At 37.6% G+C, this 16,796-nt stretch overlaps 1 protein-coding gene across 3 annotated transcripts in view; it reads left to right on the top strand.

The window, feature by feature from the left end:
• UBR2 (ubiquitin protein ligase E3 component n-recognin 2) overlaps positions 1–16,796 on the top strand; it is a 75,669-nt gene that overhangs the window by 13,619 nt on the left and 45,254 nt on the right. For 2 of the 3 annotated variants that reach the window (XR_014024597.1, XM_081313696.1), the window contains exons 5-15: positions 3,408–3,538; positions 4,471–4,609; positions 6,546–6,608; positions 7,051–7,171; positions 7,963–8,070; positions 10,070–10,158; positions 11,279–11,377; positions 13,093–13,256; positions 13,344–13,443; positions 13,895–14,023; positions 15,347–15,530. Coding sequence is in view for 2 of the 3 variants with exons in the window: in XM_081313696.1 (XP_081169822.1) it covers positions 3,408–3,538; positions 4,471–4,609; positions 6,546–6,608; positions 7,051–7,171; positions 7,963–8,070; positions 10,070–10,158; positions 11,279–11,377; positions 13,093–13,256; positions 13,344–13,443; positions 13,895–14,023; positions 15,347–15,530 (1,327 nt within the window). In the remaining variant the exon portion in view is untranslated. Of the gene's footprint in view, positions 1–3,407; positions 3,539–4,470; positions 4,610–6,545; positions 6,609–7,050; positions 7,172–7,962; positions 8,071–10,069; positions 10,159–11,107; positions 11,207–11,278; positions 11,378–13,092; positions 13,257–13,343; positions 13,444–13,894; positions 14,024–15,346; positions 15,531–16,796 lie in introns of all 3 variants that reach the window. The other variant, XM_081313697.1, reaches the window with a different exon arrangement.

Consider the following 16,796-nt stretch of genomic DNA (forward strand, 5'->3'; position numbering starts at 1 on the left):
TTTAATATTGAGGCTATGGTTCACAAATATCCTTCACTATCCAGTGCCAAAGTATTTTGGTCCATTCTGTGTTAATAGATTAAAATTAACCACACTTCTTATTTAATCGAAAAGTATAAATAACCAACCTTTATTTCCTTCTGGTTTCCTCTAGTATCCTACTTTCCAAGTCTTGTCCTGATATGTTTTGTTTAAGAATTCAAAACAATAGCATTTTCCCACAGGAAGGATTCTTATAATTAATTTCAAAATCTTATATCCATCTTGACCTTTAGTCCATTTGTAGTTTTTTGCTGTTTATTCTAAAAAAAAACATTTTAAAGTCCTTAAATTTGTATTTAAAACTTCTTTCACTAAGGATTGAAGTAAACTCACCTAGTGTTATAAAATCTCTTGATCCAAGGGTTACTAATGGCTGAAAAGCAATTAAACAGATATCCAAAACTGATTAACAAAAGAGGCTTAGTGAACATTATGGGCTGCATTACAGCTGTGAGCTTGATTGAAATTTCTCAACTCTCAGTGTTCAGTTCAAGAATCAACCACAAAAACTTCCATTTCTCAGTCCACTCACAAGGGAAATCTCACATTGTCTCCATTTTCTGGAGATCTGCTAATCTCCAATCTGTCCCTCCTCCTTCAGGAACGTTTAAGTTTACTTTAAATCTTCAGCAGAAGTTCTTGTTTTTTTGTATTTTTACTTTCAGCAGATTCTCCTTTTGTGGAAATGATCCATAATACTTCTGCCTTGGAAAGAATATCCAATTAATGGAAGCTAGAGAAATACCGGGGGGAAAATTTGCAAAATTCTTATAAAGCATGTCACCACTATGTTTTCATACTGTCTACCCATGAAAAAAAATACCTTAATTTCAAAAATTTCAGGTAGTTTAGCTCAAACATCTAGAAGTACACACTGATTAATAGGAATCATAAAAATAGTACCAGAGCTGTTTTATTTTGCCTAAGGTAATAGTAGTGTTTAATTTCTTTATCTTCCCTACTTTTTAATCTGATTATCTAAATCTTGTTATTAACATATACCGTATATACTTGAGTATAAGCCGAATTTTTCAGCCCACTTTTTGGGCTGAAAAATTCCACTTCGGCTTATACTCCAGTCAACAAAAAAACTTACCGAGGACTTGTGCGCGGCCGAGGCTTTGGTGCTTCCGGGATCGCGCGCACCTCTCCCAAGCCACCGCCGTCCGAGACCTGCCGAAGTTTGGGGAGGTTTGGGGAGGTGCGCGCGCACCTCCCCAAACCTCCCCAAACGTCGGCAGGTCTTCGTTCCTCCGCGCCCTACCTGCCTGCTTCTTTCCGCAGCGGAAAGAAGCAGGCAGGCAGGGCGCGGAGGAACGGAGACCTGCCGACGTTTGGGGAGGTTTGGGCGCCTCCCCAAACCTCCCCAAACGTCGGCAGGTTTCCGTTCCTCCTGCCGACGTTTGGGGAGGTTTGGGCGCCTCCCCAAACCTCCCCAAGCGTCGGCAGGTCTCCGTTCCTCCTGCCGACGTTTGGGGAGGTTTGGGCGCCTCCCCAAACCTCCCCAAGCGTCGGCAGGTCTCCGTTCCTCCTGCCGACGTTTGGGGAGGTTTGGGCGCCTCCCCAAACCTCCCCAGGTCTCCGTTCCTCCGCGCAGACCTGCCGACATTTGGGGAGGTTTGGGCACCTCCCCAAACCTCCCCAAACGTCGGCAGGTCTCCGTTCCTCCTGCCGACGTTTGGGGAGGTTTGGGCGCCTCCCCAAACCTCCCCAGGTCTCCGTTCCTCCGCGCAGACCTGCCGACGTTTGGGGAGTTTTGGGCGCCTCCCCAAACCTCCCCAAACGTCGGCAGGTCTCCGTTCCTCCTGCCGACGTTTGGGGAGGTTTGGGCGCCTCCCCAGGTCTCCGTTCCTCCGCGCAGACCTGCCGACGTTTGGGGAGGTTTGGGGAGGTGCCCAAACCTCCCCAAATGTCGGCAGGTCTGCGCGGAGGAACGGAGACCTGGGGAGGTTTGGGGAGGCGCCCAAACCTCCCCAAACGTCGGCAGGAGGAACGGAGACCTGCCGACGCTTGGGGAGGTTTGGGGAGGCGCCCAAACCTCCCCAAACGTCGGCAGGAGGAACGGAGACCTGCCGACGCTTGGGGAGGTTTGGGGAGGCGCCCAAACCTCCACAAACGTCGGCAGGAGGAACGGAGACCTGCCGACGTTTGGGGAGGTTTGGGGAGGCGCCCAAACCTCCACAAACGTCGGCAGGTCTGCGCGGAGGAACAGAGACCTGGGGAGGTTTGGGGAGGTTTGGGGAGGCGCCCAAACCTCCCCAAACGTCGGCAGGAGGAACGGAGACCTGGGGAGGTTTGGGGAGGCGCCCAAACCTCCCCAAACGTCGGCAGGTCTGCGCGGAGGAACGGAGACCTGCCAAGGTTTGGGGAGGCACCCAAACCTCCCCAAACGTCGGCAGGTCTGTGCGGAGGAACGGAGACCTGCCGACGTTTGGGGAGGTTTGGGGAGGCGCCCAAACCTCCCCAAACGTCGGCAGGTCTCCGTTCCTCCGCGCCCTGCCTGCCTGCTTCTTTCCGCAGCGGAAAGAAGCAGGCAGGCAGGGCGCGGAGGTCCGGAGACCTGCCGACGTTTGGGGAGGTGCGCGCGCACCTCCCCAAACCTCCCCAAACTTCGGCAGGTCTCCGGACGGCGGCGGCTTGGGAGAGGTGCGCGCGATCCTGGAAGCACCGAAGCCTCAGCCGCGCGCAAGTCCTCGGTAAGCTCCGGGCTGTCACTTGCTTCGCGTCTCCTGAGGGAAGGGGGGGGCGACTGGAGCGGGCGTGTTTCCTCGCCTGCTGGGCGCCGCGATTTGCCCGGGGAGGGGAACGCGCGGGCCCCGAATGGCAGCGTGGAGCGAGGAAGCGGACAGCCAGGGCTTCCCCGAGAGCCGCGGCCACACAGGGTATTCCTGTGTATTCAGGCTTGCAAAATGGCGGATCGAGCCTCTGCTGGCGGCAGAGGCTTGCAGAGCGCGGATGCAGCCTCCGGCGGCGGAGGCTTGCAGAGCGCGGATCCAGCCTCCGCCGGCGGCGGAGGCTTGCAGAACGGCGGATCGGCTTATACTCGAGTCAACAACTTTTCCCAGTTTTTGGGGGTGAAATTGGGGGGTCTCGGCTTATACTCGAGTCGGCTTATACTCAAGTATATACGGTATCTGAATCCTTTATCTAATTTGATTCTGAAAGACAGAAGAGGAACAAAGAAAGCATAGTGAATGTTACATAAATATTAAGAAAATCGTGAAATGAAATATTCAAATTCATTAGGTGTATTCACAATCAATATATTAATAAATCCCCAAAGATCATTCCTGTAGAATATTGTGGTAGGAAAAAACCTAAGAAAATGTCTTGGTATAATAATATTGTCATTGTTTTTATTTTAGGATCCTCTTGTGCATTTGCCAGAAGAGATGATAACGAAAGTGTATGGTATTTTTGCAGTTGTCTTTCAGTATGCTGTAGATATATTAACATGGGAGAAAGAAAATGAGTTGCCACCAGGTTTAGAAACAGCGTAAGTAGGAGACCAAATTCCAACATTTGATTCCTAGTTTTACTAAAACATTATGATTGTTCTTTTAAATACTAAAAGAAAAATATATTATATAGGAATTGTTTGTAAAATGTGACTTGAATTTGTAGTAACTTCATGTAGTCACTTCAGGCAGTAGTACTGCAAAGAACTTACCTCAGAATTAGAAATTCAGCTTCATAGACAAAGACAAACCAAATCAAATTCCAGCTAGAGTGCGGATTTGATGGCTGTCTTCATGACCGGGCATTGTGTCAATGTCTTTACTTTGTTATTGCTTCCTAATTACCAGGAGTCCCTAAACTGAGTCTTGCCAAATTTAGAATTATATTTTATACTATCGGCATGTAGCAGAATCAGGCTGGCTTTATTTAACAGTCAGAATTGGACTTAGGTAGTAATTTGATGGGAGACCATCTAAATTTCCTTGGCTATAGTGTAGCCTAAATAGTTTTTTTTAAAAAAAAGCCTATGAAGAAAACAATAGCACTTCTTTATTGTTGGTAGGAAAGTTTAGTCTCTGTACTCAAACCTATATTTTCACTTTTGTTAGAATTTTATTCTGCTCAGTTTGAATATTAAAGACAGCTAACAGTAAATGATATGCAGAAAGTTGTGAATAGCAAAGATAATTTGTCCAGATAAAAAGCCAATAAAATTTGTAATGGGATAAGTGTTTTGGTATTACTATATTAGTATTACTATATAATAATACTAATAACAACAACAACAGCAACAACATTAATAAAATAATAATAATACTTTAGTTGTTTTCTTTAATTAACAAGCTGTACTTGTTCTTACTGCATACTTTCTATACAGTACATAAATTGCAATGAATAATGGAAAAATGATGCCAAAAATACTTTAACTGATTGAAATTGCTGAATGTATTTGTGATGCTGTCGTTACAGCAAGAAAAATGATACTTATTACTGCATGCTTTTTAATGATGAAGTCCATACATATGAGCAAGTTATTTATACACTTCAAAAAGCAGTGAATTGTACACAGAAGGAGGCCATTGGGTTTGCAACAACTGTGGATAGAGATGTAAGTAATTTATTTAAGCTTGTTAACTTTTTTCTTAGAAATTTATTAGTCTTTATATTATAAGTTCCTTGGTATTGATTAAATTAAATAATACAGAGTCTCCCCCAGTCTCTTCTGCTGTACAGTGTATACTGTAGAACGTGGAGCAGTTTGTACTGGATGCCTTCCCAGTCTGAGATTTTTTTGCAGTATAGCAAGTGGTCATAATTGTGACTCTAGGAAAGCACTTTTTTATTTCAGCATACCAAGACGCTTAAATTTATACTTTATCAAGCACATCAAATGATTTAAAGTGAGTTATGCATACATAGCATATATTTGATCTGGTACAAGTAGCTTATATATTTATTATAGCCCCCATTTTACTATCATACTATCACCCAAAAATTCTATCCTTTTAACTTATCAATCCGTATTTTAATTTATCAATCCCTATCTATATTGGCATGTATTTGTGGTTCCTGGGGAATTCCATAGTTTTATTCATTCTCTTCTTCTATATTTGTGCTTAAGCTATGGAATGTATGTAATTTTCAAATTACAACTATTTGTTTAGCAAGCGTTCAACGTTATGATGGTGATGAAAACAATGACTTCTGACAGTCTTTGCACTTACATCATTGCAGCATCCCCATAGTCATGTGATCTGATTTGGGCACTTGGCAACTGGCATGGATTTATACAACAGTTACAATGACCTGGGGTCACATGAACACAATTTGCAAGCTTCCCAGCCAACTTCTAAGAGGCAAAGTCAATGGGGAAAGACATATTTGTTTAATGATGACACAATTCACTTAAAGACCATTGTGATTTGCTTAACAACTGTGGCAAAAAAGTCATAAAATCAGACACAACTGAATTAAATGACCAGATCACTTAGCAATGGAATTCCCGATCCCAATTGTTGTTGTAAATAGAGGACAACCATATATGAATTTATATATGTGTATAGAAATACACATATTTTCATCACTTTGAAGCCTACCTGCCATATTTCCCATTATGAAAAAAATCAGTGGTCCTTATGGTGTGTTCCTTTAAGAGTTATGAACATTTACAGATTGAGAGAATTTGTGAAATATTTAAGAGGAAAGAGGGACAATAAGATTGTAATTGATGGTGAAAAGAGGGTTGGAAGTGATTTATATATTTCTTAACTTTAACCTTTTAATTTTCTTACACTTTTTGTTCTGAATTTTTCTTTTGTGTATGATAAGAAAATTCTTAATATAAATTGAAAAATTTATGAGCATTTGTTTGACATATTTTTCCTTTTGAAAGAAATGTCAAAAACAAATCCTTTTTCATCATTTTGAATGAAAAATAGTAGGAAAAATATATTTCTGTTATTTTTGTGCACAGTTTTAATTTTACCACCAACTTGCATAGCCATGTATATGCTTATTGTAAAATAAAATTCCATAGGTTAACTTACTGAATATGCAGTCCTTCATTTTTGTGTATGTACTGAATCTATAATTATTTAATATTGTAATAAATGTAAGTCATTGTTGATATTTGGCAGACATAATATAATTCAAGAATAGACAATATAGTTGACTGCAGTCTTGAACTATATGGCATCCAAAGGATTTAACAGCCATTTTTTAAACTATTCAATGTGCCATTAAAATGCATTATGCAGTCGTTTTTCTGTTAAGAGTCTGTTTTGTCATGTCATTTTTAGATACTATATAGAAGTGGTAATTGATATGGAATTAAATAGTTGGCACTAAAGCTTTTTCTCTCTACAGTAATGGATTACCTTTTTCTTTCTGTTGCATAGAAGACTCTGTGAGAAATGATGTGTAACTATTAAGAGGTCTTTAATGATAGTTTACAGAAAGCTTTTGAATTTAGGTCAACTAATCCCTATTATAAAGTTTAAATTATCTGTGAATTACTTGCTAATTGCCATGTGATTATTTAATAGGGGCGCAGATCAGTTCGCTATGGAGATTTTCAGTATTGTGACCAAGCCAAATCTGTGATAGTGGTAAGTTACATTGTTTAACCTTCCTTAATTAATAGTAAATTATTTGTTCAGCAATACCATCTCACAATTATAGCCTATCTGTACTTATAACAAAATGCATGCTTTAAAGTTGCAAAGAAATAAAGAAAATAATTATTCAATATTGGAAAGGCAAAGATTATACAGGCAAACAGGAATGAAATATGTTTGCTCCTTTGTTGCAAAGGATATTGGGAAAAATGGTATAAGAATTCAAATTGACATATGATGCTATTCTTTTATCAATTTGTAAGATAATTCAAAAGCAATTACTGAATTAAAATTGTTGGCATCTTGTATTAAAAATTGCAAATAACATTTTCCTTAACCTTTTTAATGTATAAGTGATTACATCTTACACAAAAAGGATTTGTTTTAATGAAACATTTGACTTTTACACCCTTCTTCTCTTTCTGAACTTAAGAGAAGTACTACTCGCCAGACTCGGCCATTGAAGGTTCAAGTTATGCTTTCATCTATTGTTGCCCATCAAAGCTTTGGTCTGAAGCTTCTCACTTGGCTGAGTAACATTATTGGATATTCAGGTACTGGAGTTAAAATATCTTTAAAAAAAAGATCTGAGGAAAAATGTATATGAATGAAAAACTAGAAAATATTTTCTATATACTGAATGATAAGGGTAAATATAAACAAAATGTTCTAATTAATTACAGGTTGTTTTTTACTCAAAACTAGGAGCCAGAATACTTTAAATTGGAAGAAATATGTAATTGGATTTCTTAATATTACTTTTCTAAAGGAAGCTGCAAGAATATTTTGCACTGAAATCTTATTGTGGGAGGGTATTCTTTCTTGAATATTCAGTATTCAAAGTCATCCCATGGAAGGAAAATGTTAAAGGCACAATTGTGCCTCATTTATACCAATCAAGATAGAAAAGGTTAACTTGATTTTGACTTCTCTTGTTTATATTACGTGTGGAGAAACTGTGTCCTTTTTTTGCTATTTGACACATAAGGGATGACAGCAAATATAGTTCAACAGCAATTGGAAGGTAGCTGATCTCTCCGTTTCAGCTATGTAATTAAAAGCAAATTTAGCAGTATTTCACTTTGAAAATTCTGTTGCAAGGTCCATTTTCTTGTTTTGAGATGGGAACTTGTGCTACGCTTTTTAAAACTCTTAGGAACTTTAAAAAGTGCAATTACTATTATATATAGGTAGTTTTAATTTAAATAGGCAATGTAAATACAGTGCTAAGGTTCTGAATATTAGTGATTAAATGTCATAAGTATAACAGAACTAAATGTATGAGAAATTTGATTATGGAGGCAGACCAATGCCCCCTTTTAACTCTTCTCTCCTTTTTAATTAGATGGTTTTCGTAGAATATTGTGCCAAGTTGGTTTACAAGAAGGACCAGAAGGAGAAAATTCTTCCCTTGTTGATAAATTGATGCTTTCTGATTCTAAACTTTGGAAAGGTGAATTATTTGTTCTTTTTTTAAAAAAGAAATCTAATATCACCAGGTGTTGATACGTTTTATGTAGCCTGGTATGCATTGCTTGCTTCTTTGGCCATTTTCCTGCATGACCAAAGAATATGTATTTTTTTCTACTTGCCAAGTATCAGGCTATTTTTAAGCATTCTCTTAAGTGATTTCAATACCTGTTCTGAATAAAAATGCAAAGGGTTATACTGCAATCCCTTTATAATTAGTAGAACTAACTTTACAGGGTTGATTAATTTCTGACCAGGATTTGGGAGCACAGTTTGAAGTTCATTCTGATAAAACAGCATCTTTCTCCTCAGAATTTGTACATATTTATTGTAAATATTTATTTTTAAATATCTGTAAATATTGAAATATTTATTAATTTGTAAATATGTGTTGTGAATATTGTGGCAGCCCCTCAAATATCAGAATTTGAGAAGTTCCACAAAGAGGAAGGGGTCAACCTATTTTCTAAACCACCAGAAGGCAAGACAAGAAACAATGGATGGAAACTAATTAAGGAGAGAAGCAACATAGAACTAAAAAGAAATTTCCTAACAGTGAGAACAATTAACCAGTGGAACATCTTTCCTTCAAAAGCTGTGGATGCTTCATCACTGGAGGCTTTTAAGAAGAGACTGGATAACCACTTGTCTGTAGTGGTATAGAATAGCAATAACAGTAGCACTTAGAGTTATATACCACTTCATAGTGCTTTACAGCCCTCTCTAAGCAGTTTACAGAGTCCGCATATTGCCCCCAACAATCTGGGTCCTCATTTTACTGAACTCGGAAAGATGGAAGGCTGAGTCAACCTTGAGCTGGTCAGGATCGAACTGCTGGCAGTCAGCAGAGTTACCATGCAATATTACATTTTAACACTGCACTACCACAGCTCGCTTACTTGTTCAGGAGGTTGGACTAGAAAACCTCCAAGGTCCGTTACAACTCTGTTATTCTGTTAAATATATACTCATCATCTGGATAAGCAACATTATACAAAGCACAGAAAAAAGTAAGAAATAATTCAGTAAACAAAAATAAGGCGGGAGATAAAAGGAAATCTAAAATTCTTTTATACTTACACGATTCACCATACCTTTCCATATCTTTCTGTGCTTACCCAACATCCTTGATTCCACCATGTTCTGAAATTAATTCATATATACTTTACCTCTTGCTCTTTAAACTTCTTTCTTTCTGAGAAACCCTTTAATGTTGACAAGCACAACTCTTCCTTACAACCCAGTCACTCTTCTTTCATATAACTGTTTAGATTTTTCAATAATTTTTTTCTCCATATGACCAGACCACTTCACTGAACTTTCTTCATAGTGATCATAATTTAATATCCATTCATTGATTCATTCATTGATTGGTTGATTCATTCATTCATTCATTCATAACCCTTTTCTTGTTTTAGCTACACAAGGTTCTTACATAACTCATTCCCACTGCAGTCATCTTTTATACTTCTCCTGACGCACAAAATTAATCATAGGATTAGAAGGAATCTTGCAGGTCTTCTCATCCAACCCCTTGCTCAGTGTAGAAATCTTCATACCTTCCTGTCAAATATTTGACCATTCTTTTCTTGAAAGTTTCCAATGATGGAACACCCATAATTTCAGGAAGCAGGCTGTTCCATTGCTTAGTAGCATATTACAAAATGGGCAGAAACATACTCATATATACAGCCATATTCACCCATTTTGACAAATATTCATTTTCCACAATAGTCAACATACTATCTACTACTGTTTACCAACATTTTTCTATTTTAAGATTCTCCATTATTTCCCCTATTTTTTTAATAAGCATTTTGCCAGTATGCATTAATTCATTGTTTTATGGGGCCATCTGTTACATAATAGTTCCATGGGGTAAAAATGTTTAGTGTTATTTAGTATTATTTTTTAATAGACTATTCTTATGAAAGTCAACATCTAATATATACATTCCTGATGATTCCCTACTCTACCCTCAGGAGCTAGAAGTGTGTATCATCAGTTATTCATGAGCAGCCTACTTATGGATTTGAAATACAAGAAACTGTTTGCTTTCCGGTTTGCCAGAGTGAGTAATTTTCAGTTACAAATTCTTTATAATATTACTGATCTGGCTTGGTTACAACTTTGATTCTGGATGAAGTTGCACTCTCCCTACAGAAAATCATCCATGGTTTGGGAGTCCCTTAAGACTGATGGCACCTGCTATAGCAGCAGGCAAAAGCCAATTGTGGGCCTTTTAGAATCAGGAGACCGTTGCAACAATGACGTGTAACCTTACACAAGTTCAAAATGCAGCAACCAGTCCACTAACTAGAGGTAGCAAATTAATTAGTGTTACACTTCTGTTGTGATTACTGCAATGATTACAAATATGATTTTAGAGCAGATTCAAATTACTCTACATAATTTGACCCCCAAATGTGTATAGAATAGTTTTCTCATCTAGTTTGAGATCACCCCTTGCGGTCTCTGAAGGATCACCATACAGATAAAGTAAACGTTAGTTCTTCTCAGTGACTATCTTTCTCTTTAGAATATCTTGCCTCCTAAGATATAAAATGCCCCTAACTTAATAGAATAAATGAAGATTCAAATTTTATGAGGCATTTTTTGATACTCAAGGTAAAAAAGTGTCATTTCACTAGTTGGTTGAATTGTTATTATGCAACTTCTAATAAATATCATGTTATTTAAGTGGCCTTGAACTGAATTGAAGTAATAATGTTCAATTTTCCATTAACTCTTATTCTGTTGTGTATATTGTAAAAAAGATTTCTATATATTGCACAACTCCAATTCACTTTAAATATTGGTTGAATCCAGAAATGTTTCCTATAACAATGGATACATTTGGTATTTGTATTTAATTTCCTATTGTCCCCCTATCTATAGTTTAGTAATTTGAGATATAAACAGTTGCCAGTTTTAGGACATAGTTTTCCATCACAAATAAGAAACTTAGAGAAAACATCCAATCAGTGCAGATTAGAGGTGAATTTCCCCTTGTTGTTTAGAATTATCGGCAGTTGCAGAGAGATTTTATGGAGGATGATCACGAGCGGCCAGTGTCGGTGACTGCTCTCTCTGTTCAGCTCTTCACTGTACCTACTCTGGTGAGTAGTGCTATATTTTTTTAAAAAACTGATAGTTGGCACTTTTTGCCTTTTTTGCCTTCTTCTTAATAGAATTATGAGCGATTGCAAAATGATTATGTGAAAGATGACCACGACAGAGAGTATTCAATTGCTGACCTCTCGGTGCAGATTTTCACAGTACCTTCTCTTGTAAGTATTTCAATGTTGAGTGAAACCTTCTGTTTGCTCTGAAGGCCACTTAAATCTAGTACAGATTTAATATATTATTATTATGTTTGGAATCCTAAATATTGATTGAGTCTTATAAAATTTCATGATTAAAGAAGACAGAGCCTGCCTGTAACGTAATTATAATCTGTTGTTTGAAAAAAAGAGAGCCAGTTTGTGGTAGTGGGTAAGGCGCCAAACTAGAACCCAGAGGCTATGAATTCTAGTCCTGTCTTAGGCACATAGCCAGCTGCACAGAAAAAGGTATCATCTTTTAACTTCAAAATATGAGTCCAATAAATGGGTCATCTAGATACATACAGCATACTAAACTTTTGGTCCTAAGACCAAAACATTTGGGAAGCACTGTGCTATACAAATCCAAGAACAGCCTTGAATTGTAGGAAGTGCATATCCTGTCTTATGTTACAGTTTGATTTTGGGGGGTGGGCCTAATAAAAGCCCTACCCCAAAAATAAGTCCTAGTTTTGGGGCAAGGCACAAACCTAAAAATCAAGCTAGGTGGGGGTGTGGAGATGCTCCACCCGCTCCGCAACCACTTACCTTGCAACCAGACCTCTCCTCTCCAGCCCACTTCTTCTGCAGTGTCCCCAAGCCTGCATTTCACAGTCAGAGGCCTTTCTGGAAGACCACTGTAACCGAGAAACGAGCTATGGATTCAATCCATAGCTCAGTTCTGCAAGGTCCTGCAGTTGAGAAGCAAGTTATGGATTGAATCCATAGCTTGGTTCTCCGTGGCAGTGGCCTTCCAGAAAGGCCTTTGACTGCGAAATGCAGGCCAGAGCTCCATTACAGCTTCAGAATGAAGCTGTTCCTTTGGCCGCAAAAGAAGTGGGCCAGCTGGGCAGGACTGCCAAGGTGAGTGGAAAAGACACCCCCTGCCCCCAAAATAAGACCTGGTTCCTCTTTTGGAGGCAAAAAAGTCCTTCGGGAAAGGGCGGTATATAAATCCAATAAATAAATAAAAAAAAGATAGGGTCTTATTTTGGGGGAAACTGGGTAGTCATTTGAAGTTGCATAGAAGTAAATTCTGCTTGCCTGCTCTAGTGATAAAAACACTGTTCAGCAGTGAAACCATTTATCTAGGGAGATGAATGTTTGAAAGCGGAAGCTAAACATCTGTCTGTGATACTTTGATTTTTCTACCTGCATTGACTAGGGATGGAACTCAGTGATAGAAAGCTTCCTTGCAACTTGATTCTATTCATATTTTGGAGAAATACGGGTGGATGCTATAAGAAAAATGGGTATCCTCTTAAATTATCTCAATAGCACACATTGTAAAAATGTGTGCTGCTGAGATAATTTCAGTGCCTTATAGCTTCAGCAAATTTGTATGTTCATGTTCTAAGCAATTATAAAAAATGAATGTGATTACTATTCATGAGATCAGAGCACTTACCAGATGTTCATTCTTAATAGATGATATTAACTATGATGCAAAATTTCAGAATAATAGTATATTTACTTAAAAGTAAAAATTTTAGAGGCATGTATTTCTAACAATTTATCCTATCCTTCCTTTAATTATCTTGGAACATGATGATTCCGCTGGTTTCCCATTCAGAAACTATCTGCCATTTAGTGCTGAAAAGAACAAATAATTATTGGAAGCTGTTGCTTCAGTTTCTGCAGTTTCTGATTAAAGCACACTTTAAAATGTACTTTTGCTTTAGGCAAGAATGTTAATTGTAGAAGAGAATCTCCTGACTACTATAATCTCAACATTTATGGATCACTTACGACACAGAGATATACAGGGGAGATTTCAGTTTGAACGGTATACTGCACTACAGGCATTCAAGTTCCGACGAGTGCAAAGCCTAATTCTGGATTTAAAGTAAGTGTTTTTACTTTATTTCTCACACAAATATATTTTTATATAAATACAAAAATCAGCTTGCACATTTATTTCTGTTATACATAGGTATGTGTTGATAAGCAAGCCAGTTGAGTGGTCAGATCAACTGAGGCAAAAATTTCTAGATGGCTTTGATGTCTTCTTGGAATTGCTGAGGTGTATGCAAGTAAGTAATTTACAAAAATTGTACCGCATTAACTGCATTATTACAAATGAGATAGTGAAAATTGTTTTTCATATAGTTGTTACATTTCCAATACCTTTTACGTTAGGCTTCTCTGTTCTTGGGGGTAGAATCACTTTTATTGAATGATTAATGTCACCTCAGTTTCAGTAAAGCTAATTTCTCTGCAGTCCTCTTTATTAATCAAGATTTTCTTGTGAAGAATTGTTCCTCAAGAAGTCAGGTGCTAATAGCAATGGGGTGGTGAGCCAGAATTGTAATGGATATAATTTTCAGCATTGCAGGTTTGTCTAGTTCCTCTACCACAAATGAAATTAGGATGATCAAACTACAGGAAGCCCTTTTTCTATTTTGGCTATAGACAATCACTAGGCAAAGACTTGCCAGATCTTGAGCGTTCATATTTCTTGGTTGTTTTCATCTGTGTCTGAAGGGTATGGATCCAATAACCCGCCAAGTAGGACAGCATATTGAAATGGAACCAGAGTGGGAAGCTGCATTCACACTGCAGATGAAATTAACACATGTTATCTCAATGATGCAAGATTGGTGTGCTTTAGATGTAAGTTGTTAAAATATTTCAAATATATTTGAATGAGGGGAATAAAGAATCAATAAGCTTGATAAGTTTGTATCAGTAAGCTTCAGTTATTTAAAATGGAAATTCAAATGCTCATGATTTTTAAGCAAAAAACATTGGAGTAAAATAAATTAACACACAATCTTCAAGTCTGGCCTAGGATTATTTCAGAAGGAATAAAAGGAAAAGGAGGTGTTCATTAATATGAGATTGATTATTTGATGCAAAAAATACTGTGAGTTATATATTGGTAGCTTCAGTTTTGTGTTCCCTCGCTAATTTTCTTTGGATAATTTAGAGGCTCTTTAGAACAGGGAGTAAAATAAAGGGGAATTTCCCCCCTTATTTTACTTATTGAAAACAGGCTGTTAAAAAAGTCTGTCATTAGCACAGAGGCACAAATGTATCCATTGAGATACAGAACGGATTTAATGAAATTCATACTATTGTAGTGATTCTGTGAATAACAAATGATAAATTATTTAGAAATAGATATGTGGCTGAGACAAATCTTTGTATTCGAACAAACTGATACAATGGGAGGCAGTTTGAAAAATATTTTCTTTCACTTTTTTGCCTACCTCTGAAAATGATATCCTGAATGTGAATATGGCTGGATGCATTTTTTTAATGAAAAAAGAATATTTTGATAGCTTCAGACATGGCAGGAGATCATTGTGTGAGGAAAAGAGCTAAAATTCATAATCACTAGATGCAAAATGAAGTCTAGTAAGCTGTCTCTGCCAAGGCCATCCTCTCTACTCTCTAGAAGTCTGATAAAGGAGAATATTTGTAGTTTAGGGTTGACATGAGGAGTCTTTGGTGTTCTCTGAGCTTGGTTGTTTCCCTGCAGATATTTCATTACCCAGAGTAGGTAACATCATCGGTCTCTAGAAGTCTGCTCTAGAATGAAATGATAAAATATCCTAGAAGAAAGTACTAAGAATAATAATGCAGCTCCCATTGCAAAGCAAGCCCTAGAGGCTAGAATAGAAAACTTTTTCTCACCCGTATTTTCCCCTGTTATTTGGAGATAGATAAAATCAGAATTTAAAGTGTCTTATATGTGCTTCCTATGTTCTTATTTCTGCCACTAAAGTTTTCTTTGTAAGATGGATTTGTATATCTCCCGCTGCCTACTATGATACAGTTCCAACAGTTATTGAAACAGCATTGGCAAATACACTCTAAATAGGTTAGATAATCAATTTTCACTTGTTTATCTTGATTATAAATGCATGATAATTTTGTTACAATTTTAAGAGCTGTATTTCCTGTAAATATAATTACCGTTAATCTTTACAGGAAAAAGTGCTTATTGAAGCATATAAGAAATGTTTGACTACTTTGATGCAATGCCACTGTGGTTTTACTGATGGAGAACAGCCTATTGAACTCAGCATGTGTGGCCATTCAGTTGAAACTATTAGATACTGTGTTTCTCAGGAAAAAGTTAGCATTCATCTTCCTGTTTCCCGTTTACTTGCAGGTAAGACCTAAATTGCTTAGTTGATTTGGTGGTTAAATTTTAATGTGGTTTGTTTTCCTAGTTGTAACATAAATTTTGTCTTTTGATTGGTATCGATCATTGTTGGCTGCAAATGAAGTCAATTCACTTTACAACAAAACAGCTAGTAGGCTGTATGAAACCTTTTTATATATATTGTCAGGTTCAAATTCAACTATTCTTATCATTATAGCAATTTATCATTGTTGCGTGTGTGTGTGTGTGTGAGAGAGAGAGAGAGAGAGAGAGAGATGTAACTAAATCTTGCATACTGTAAGGAATGGTATCCATCTTCTATTGGTCCAAGGGCCACAACGTTTTTTGGGTAGCAGTAAAAATCCATACTTTAAAAATGGACATCTACAAAGTTCTTTTGTGAGGTAAATTAGATTCATTCATAAATATTTTCCCCCTAAACTGCAAAAACCTTTCCCAATTATTTTATCCCATCCATTTTGTGGGAAATATTGAAGCCACAAAAAGAATGCCCAAAAGTATTTGCATGGTTCCCAGCATATATTTTTTGTAATCTTAGTGTGAGGCTTGCCCAGAAAATAGGTTGCAGGATGCTGTATGTCAGTCTATTAGTTTTGTATGCATAGACAAGCCATAAACTTATTGCTTCTCAAGACACACCATGCACTATAAATGGATATTGATTATAAAGGTTGAAGATCTCACAAGTGGAATCTAAAAACAATTTTATAATATTCCAATAACGGGGTGTAAATTTTCATCCACAGATAAGTGATTTCATGTAATAACCAGGTTGTGTTCTGCCCAGTCTGGTTGTAATATGTGGAGTAAGAATGTAAAATCTATCTGCCACTCTTTAAACAGACATGACTTCTCCTAGGATCCACACCTAAACCAGTTTTGAAAATAACTTACTCTATTAATGTAACTGCTCTTCCTGATTACTTTTTTTTACCTGAATGGGAGAATGATCCTTTCTTAGTTCTTTCAAATCTGTCATCAGCCTTATTTACTATTGATTCTAGTATCTTTCTGAGTAGCTTAAGAAGATTGATAATCATGTCACTATATTACAATGTTTCAGCACTTCACTAAGTGAAGTAGCTTTCTGTCACTTCTGGCTGTGACTTCCTTTGAAGAAGCAAGTCAGCAATTTGGTGGTTGTCCTAGTCCAGGGGTAGAGAACCTTGGCTCTTTTATGACTTGTGGACTTCAACTCCCAGAATTTCTGAGTCAGCATGGCTGGTTCAGGAATTCTGGGTATTGAAGTCC

This window comes from Vipera berus (genome assembly GCF_964194415.1).
Source record: "Vipera berus genome assembly, chromosome: 1".
In the NCBI taxonomy this organism is placed as follows: Eukaryota; Metazoa; Chordata; class Lepidosauria; order Squamata; family Viperidae; genus Vipera; species Vipera berus.